Source organism: Trachypithecus francoisi, unplaced genomic scaffold, assembly GCF_009764315.1.
Source record: "Trachypithecus francoisi isolate TF-2019V2 unplaced genomic scaffold, Tfra_2.0 Lachesis_group8, whole genome shotgun sequence".
NCBI lineage: Eukaryota > Metazoa > Chordata > Mammalia > Primates > Cercopithecidae > Trachypithecus > Trachypithecus francoisi.
Window position 1 is genome coordinate 58,730,083 of NW_022681473.1, and position 7,832 is coordinate 58,737,914.

General features: G+C 38.3%; 1 protein-coding gene across 1 annotated transcript; it reads left to right on the top strand.

Annotated features, from left to right (window-relative positions):
• Positions 1 to 1,201: 1,201 nt before the first annotated feature.
• Positions 1,202 to 5,272, top strand: LOC117081300 (olfactory receptor 2D3-like). The gene is made up of 2 exons (XM_033207124.1): positions 1,202 to 1,280; positions 4,545 to 5,272. Exons 1-2 carry the CDS (start codon positions 1,202 to 1,204, stop codon positions 5,270 to 5,272), a joined length of 807 nt encoding a protein of 268 aa, XP_033063015.1.
• The last annotated feature ends 2,560 nt before the right edge of the window (positions 5,273 to 7,832 follow it).

Here is a 7,832-nt window from a genome sequence, read left to right on the forward strand (position 1 = left end):
AGACATTTCTTAAAATAAGACATGCAAATGGCTAACAGGCATATGAAAATATTCTTAGCATTACCAATCATCAGGGGAATGCAAATCAAAACTACAATGAGATATCTCACCTCAAAACAACAGAAAAACACAACAAATGCTGGCAAAGATGAATTGAAAGAGAAATGTTACACTGTTGGTAAAACTGTAAATTAGTACAGCCATTGTGGAACAGTATGGAGGTTTCTGAAAAAAAGTAAAAATAGAACTACCATATGATTAAACAATCCCACTGCTTGGTATATCCACAAGAAAGGAAATTGGCATATCAAAGAGATACCTCCACTCTGTTTACTGAAGCACTACTCACAATAGCCAAGATATGTAGTCAACTTAAGTATCCATCAATGGATGAATGGACAGAAAAAATGTGATATATATGCACAGTGGAGTAGTATTCAACCATGAAAAAGAATTAAATCCTGTCACTTGCAGCAATATGGGTGAACTGGAGGTCATTATTTAAGTGAAGTAGGCCAGACATAGAAAGACAAATATGTTACATGTTCTCACTCATATGTGGGAGCTACAAAAGTGGGTCTCATGGAAGTAGAAAATAGAAAGGTGGTTACCAGAGGCTGGGAAAGGAAGAGGGGAGGAGGGAACCAAGAGAAGTTGGTTAATGGGTACAAAAATACAGTTAGATTAAAAAAAAAAAGAGTTCTAGTATTCAATAGTAATGTAGGGAAATTACAGTTAATAATTTTTTTTTAAACGAGTCTCACTCTGTAGCCCAGGCTGGAGTGCAGTGGCACGATCTTGGCTCACTGCAAGCTCCGCCTCCTGGGTTCACACCATTCTCCTGCCTCAGCCTCCTGAGCAGCTGGGACCACAGGCGCCCGCCACCACACCCAGCTTATTTTTTGTGTTTTTAGTAGAGATGGGGTTTCATCATGTTAGCCAGGACGGTCTCGATCTCCTGACCTCGTGATCCTCCCACCTCAGCCTTCCAAAGTGCTGGGATTACAGGCTTGAGCCACAAAATAGCTAGAAGGGAAGAATTGTAATGCTCTCAACACAAAGGAAAGATAAATGAGGTGGTGGATATCCCAATTACTTTGACTTGATCATCACACATTTTATACATGTATCAAAATATCACATGTAACCCTAAAATATGTACAATAATGATATATCAGTAAAAATACAAAAAAAAAAAAAGATGAGTAAAGGATGTAAAGATACCTGCCTGCATGTACTTTATACTCTTGACTCTGCTGCTAAGCAGAGAAACGAAACAGGTATAGGTGGCTTCTTAAGTTTTTCTGAGGCTCAGAGCATACACGGTTTTTTCTCTGCTTAATTAAGTAATGTGAATTAGATAAGATTCACAGAATTCAATCTACAAATACAAGAAAAAAAAAACTCCCAAGGTATCTCATTGTGTAAAGAGATAATAAAGTGAGCTTCTTCCAAGAGACCCCTAGGGAAAATCTTGTTTGCATCACCTCTCAGGACCTCAATATTTTAAGAATTCCTCATAGAAAAAGATTTAAATCAGTGTTGGTGCTTGAAAAATAATTGTTTACCCCATCCAAGAATACAGCAAGAGTTTGAAATGAAACCTGCTATAAAGCGCTGTTTTGCTTAGCTGCTTAGCTGTCAGGAGATATGGTTGAGAATCACCAGGATTCAATACCTAACTCCAGATGTGCAGCTTAGCTCTCTGGATGTCTATTGTACTTGCTGTGAGGAAAAACTCATGCTAAGACTCCAGGTAAAAAGGAGGTACTAAAGTGACCAAGAAAGAAAGATTCTGAAGGGAACAAGAACCTCCAAAACTAGATATCTTGTCTGTCCTAGGAAAAACCCAAATCTTTAATTTTTAACCCAAAGCATATTTGAGAGAGGGGATTTTTCTTTTCTCCTTCTCTAGAATCCTCAGCCTTAGAAATCTTACTACTGGGCTGTTTTTGAGGGGAGTCACTTTAGGTGCTGAGAGTCCCAAAAAACCAAAAGTATGATTGTAGTTCAAACTATCTACCCATTTTCAACTACTAGGATATCCTTGTCGTCTAATCATTCAGTCATTTCACCACTGGTGTTCTCTTCCTCTGTTGCTTTTCTCATGATTTCTTCTTGGTGAAACCTCTGGACTCACAAGGCACTGCCTAATATGCAAGACAGAGCTTCCTGAAATTGGCCACCCATTGTCTCGGAAATAGGGGGAAGCCAGAGCCCGGTGAGTACTGTGTTGGGTGTGTGTGCACTATAAGCGCCAGTACAGTAGTCTTCAGAAGTATTGATAAAATATGTAGGGGTAAGAATGAGAATGAGAACAGGGTTGTAGATTGAGGGTTTGTTCCTACTTCCATTGGAAGATGGAACTACCAATGATGCCCTCTCATGTACATGAGCAGCCCAGGTAATCATACTTCATGTTCCTCCTTGTTACATACAAGATGTCCCCATTCCAAAGAGATCACCTAGGTGGACCAGCATCTGCTGTGTCTTCCCGATTTCATACTATGCTCTAGATAGGATGAATAGTGCTTAGGAACATTTATTTGAGTGTGTGTGTGTGACAGTGCCTGTGTGCAAGGAGGAGTTCATTCATTCCTGGATGCATTCAGGTATTCATACCCTAATTCAGTCACTCAGAGAACATTTCTTGAAAATTTACTACATACCTGGGGATTCAGACATATAGAGTGAGATAGAGTTACTACCCTCATGAAACTCAGTTATATCAGGGAGATAGTCTCATAAACAAATAATCATGTACAATTTAATAAGTATCTTTTAAAAGTATATAGTTTTATACATATATCAAAACATCAAATTCTACACATGAAATATGAACACTTTACTGCATGAAAATTCACAATAATGAAGCAGTAAAAAATATGTACTTATCAAAAATTATTGGAAATGAGATCAGTAATGAATTATTTTACTTATGTCCTTAAGAACATTTGACTTACAGCAGTATTCATTTTAAAGTTGTTGACAATAACCCTTAATCAGGAACACAGTTTCCATTGTAACCCAGTGCACACACATGCACACACACACACAAACTGAAATTAATATTTTCTCATAACTATGCACATATTATTGTAAGAAATAGTATTTTATTTTCTCCTTCAAATTTTCATAAATACTGTTGTTAACTTAGTAATTCTATCTCATTAACCATGAATGTGTTATAAATCAGTTTCAAAAACACTGACTTAAGCAAGAGGTTATATTGGCTTTTGATGTCAGAGTTTTTCATTGATTCTCTGTGTCATCTCCTTAGAGTGAAGCTAAAGGGAAAATCTTTCTCATTTGATTTTACCAATTCCTCAAAGTGTTCCCTACCTCTGCCTTTCTGGTCCCTCAAAGCCAATAGACCCTCCTGCAGGTTGGACCTTCCTATAGATTCAGGATGGATCAAATTCAGATCCAGTCTTCCTGGAAATGCAGGATTAGAAACTTCACCGTGACCCAGTTGTCTTGAAGTTAAGTCATACTCGACAGCTCATGAGCCAGTGCTACAGCCACAATAGTTCTGTTCACATTTCTCCTATACTGTCAACTAGACATAGAAACTTCTGTGTGAAAAAAAAACACTTATATGTTTGTCATCTTTGATTTTTCCCTATCTCAAGAAAGTTCTGCCAGGAGGACTGAATTTCTGCTTTGATACCTTGTTCTTTCTAACAGGGAGCTCAATACTTTCCAGGGATATCAGATTCCAGCTGTGAGTCCCAGCCATTTTCCCATGACTCTGTTACCTTTCCTAACTCTTTCTGATCTATTTACTCATTATCTTAGATTCACCCTTCATCAGCTTACATTCAATATTTCCATCCAACATAGGGATGGAAAAATTATAAAATCAAGTGTGTTTGACATTTACAAAAATTTTTTAAGTCAAAACATTTGTTCTTCCAATGAGACCTTTACTTTCTGTATTTGGTGCTCCATCAGTGTCAACATTTGATTGATTGCTCTAATTATGCTCTATTATGCTACAGTAGAAAAATCTACTGTGTTCCTTGCTTGTTGCTGATGTACAGCAAAGTATAGACTTGGAATAATGTTTTCTGCCTAGCTTCAGAGCACTGCACCAGTGCCTGGTTTCCTACTGATGCGCCCGTTCAACTGATTGAATATTCTGCATCAAACTTCAGTGTGAATGAGATCAAACAGTGTTATGCCAGATAAGATATTGTAACTATGCAGTAGTTGCAGTTGCATTTGGTCTTCATAAAGGGCCCTTCCTACCACAGTATGTGGTGCTGCCTACATGTGGCCACTGTCTTGGACTATGACAATAAGTTCTCTTCACACCTTGCTCTTATACACTGGCATCACCATGAAGAATAGTTTCTCTTTCCAATAAAGGATTTAGGAAAGCACCAGGACTACAGATCAATAACATGATCGAAAATAGCTTCTTAAAATTCCCTTTCTTGCTTAGAAGGATGACAGAGAATTCATTGGAAACAAAATAGAAAAGTTGATTATTGGTCTCTCCTATTTGATGGAATTAAAGCAAAAATCTATTGTATTGTAAGTAACACAGAAAATAAAAGACAATCTGAGATTTCTACTAAAGGGGCAAATCTTTTTTATTTTCAAATTCATATATTTGCATCCTTTTACTAGGTGCTCAATTCAAATGCTTTTCTTCCTAACAGCAGGGTGTACAGAGAGTTCACTTCTAGCAGTGATGTCCTATGACCACTATGTGGCTGTCTGCAAGCCCCTGCACTATTCCACACTCATGACCCAGATAATTTGCATTCAGCTGGTCATGGGGTGCTGGGCCAGTGGAGCATTTGTGTCTTTAGTAGATACCACATTCACTTTATGTCTCCCATATCAGGGACAGAATATAATTAATCATTATTTTTGTGAGCCTCCTGCCCTCCTGAAACTGGCTTCAGCAAATACCTACAGCACAGAAATGACCATCTTTGCAATAGTTGTTGTAATTCTCCTAGGTCTTGCCTCTCTCATCCTTTTCTCCTACTGGAATATTATCTCCACTGTAATTCAAATACAGTCAGAGGAGGGGAGGCTAAAGGTGTTCTCTACCTGTGGATCCTATTTTATTGTTGTTTTCTTATTCTACAGGTCAACAATATTTACCTACATGCAGCCTAATTTGGAGCAAATGAATAAAGGGGATAAAGTGGTCTCAGTGTTCTACTCAGTCATAACATCAGTGATTAACCCTTTCATTTATAGCCTAAGGAACAAGGATGTGAAAGAAGCATTTAGGAAAGTATTTAGAAAATAGTGTCTCTCAGAGGCAGTAGTCTTCATATTGGTATATAATCAGGGGGCAGAGACAATCCAAAGTGGTTCCACATCTTTTACAGCTTTTTTTCCCTGAAACATCTCTAGTCTGAGACATCAACAAAAGTCATACAGGTGCCCTTGCATCTCTAGGAATGTTTTCAGATTTGTCTAATGCAGTCTTGCTCAGGCTTATTCTCTGAGGCTGCAACTCATTTGCCTCATAACACTTTTTGGCTAGTATATGAAATATTTTTAACAGTGAATAAAATCTTCTTTTACATGCTGTGCCTTACAGTGCACCAATCCATGTTCACCTAGGGATATCCCCTTTTGTCTCTAAACTCCACAGCTGCTTGCTAAACACATCTCATGCCAACGTCATCTATAGCTATCCATTGATTTTGAAATCATAGCAGAGGTCAGTAAGCTAGATTTCCCAATTTCCAGTGGGGAAATGTCAATTATTTTTCCCATGAAGCTCTGATACTGTGAATATTTCTTTGATTTGTGGAATTCCAATCTACCACTATAGCCAGTTTAATCACACATAGAGAAGCTGTTGTCCTACACAACAAAGTTTGGGATCTCACACTCTAACAAATATCTTTGATACTTTGCCCACTGCCTCCTTTTAAGGATAATTGCCGGCTTGAGGAAACTGGAATTGAAAAGCAACCTTCTCACACCAAAACTGTCATGTCAGAAACCCTGTGACACCAACACTCCACAGCTGATCCCCCTCAGACAAGCTCTCCTCTCCTCTGTAGGTTTGATTTTGCCAGTATCCATTAAGTTCTCCTCTGTGGGAAGCGGAATAGAATGACTGACACATGGGAAGCAATCCCAGAAGGTAGAGTTTTCTCTGCGAGATGAGGCATTCAGTCTCTTTTATCTACTGCAACAGTCATCTGTTATGGCAGAGGCATATCAGTGACATACCTAGATTCTCACCTGTGTTCATCATGCACACTTCTCTCCTTTAGAAGAAAGCCCACTGTTATCCTGTTCCCTCAAACTGAAGGTCTAACACTAGATATCAAGCGGAATGGACCCAATACTTTATTGGTATGTAAGAAACTACCAATTTCCACCCCTGATGCAGGCCTGTGAGCCATGTAAATTGAGCACCATCCCTGTCCTGCTCATTCTCCCCTCCATGGTTCATATCTCTTGGAAGATTTCCCATGACACAAACATGTCCCATTACTTTGTATAGAGAAGTCTTCTTTTCTAGACTTACATATATCCCCTGACTCATCCTACCCATTTGCTATGTAGCCCTCTATAGGAGCTCTAGTCCTATAAAAAATAGTGCTGCTAACCTCAGGAAAACCTGCTTTTTGTGAAGTGGGAAAAGTATAGAGGCACTTTATTGTTTTCCTGGAAGCAGTTTAAACTTGGAGCTCACCTCTCACTTCATGATATCCTCTTAATGTATCTACAAATAAAGCAATTATGGGTGAAGGATGACATGAGCCATAGAAAATAGGTTGGCCTTGATACGAGTCAACCTTTCTGTCTTGACTTCTAGCTGCTACATCTTCAATGTCCATGGCCTGTCCTTACTATCTAGTGCTGTTTATTCTATATGATGGTGTCCTTTCTGAATTGAATGCATTGTATATAAACTGATTCTGTGTGGGAAAAAAGATGCATGAAATAGTCAACTCACTGCATAACATATGGTGTTTATGGTTTTCAGATTATGTGGACTAAGATGATACTACAAAAAGAAGCAGATCTTTTGTGAAATTGACATCCTATTTTCATCAGACACTGAACTATCTCTAAATGTTGGGTAATAAAAGAAAGTTGGACTTACGAACTGTAAAAATGCAAGGTGATGTAATTTGCATTTGTGTCCCCACCCAAATCTCACATCAAATTATAATCCGCAGTGTTGGAGGAGAGGGCCAGTGGGAGGTGATTGGATCATGGGGATGTTTCTTATGGTTTAGCACCATCCCCCTCGTTCTGTCTTATGACAGAGTTCTCAAGAGATCTGCTTGTTTAAAGTGCATAGCACCTCCCCGCCCCCAACTCCTGCTCCTGCCATGTAAGATGTGCCCACTTCCCCTTCGCCTTCCACCATGATTGTAAGTTTTGGTGATGCCTCCCCAGAAGCAGAAGCCTGCACAGCTGCCAATTAAACCTCTTTTCTTTATAAATTATCCAGTTTCGGGTGTTTCTTTAAAGCAGTGCATGAATGAACTAATACACAAGGCTAACAATTCAAAGGCTAATAACATACCTAAAATGTGTGAACTAACACATATTATAAATTGATATTTCTAAAGTATTAAGCAGAATTTTAGGATCAATATGTGTTTTCTGTAGATATATATAGGAATATACACATAGCTTATAATATCAAATATGGCATATAAAAAAACAAAACTGAGAAGTATTGTTTTATTGCAGTATAAGAAAGGAGATAATAAATCCTACTGAAATCATTTCATTTCGGTGCTTATCTATCAAAGACCTTTCCTGATTAATCATGTAAATATCTAAACCTACATCCCTGGTAACTTGCCTATTGCTATAAGCAATTTTGT

What these genes read in the sequence shown, in the direction of transcription:
- LOC117081300 (XM_033207124.1), top strand. Translation starts at nt 1,202, where the DNA reads ATGAGTAAAGGATGTAAAGATACCTGCCTGCATGTACTTTATACTCTT. An exon ending in TAAGCAGAGAAACGAAACAG is followed by an intron (nt 1,281 to 4,544) that starts GTATAGGTGGCT and finishes TTGTATTGTAAG; the next exon opens with TAACACAGAAAATAAAAGAC.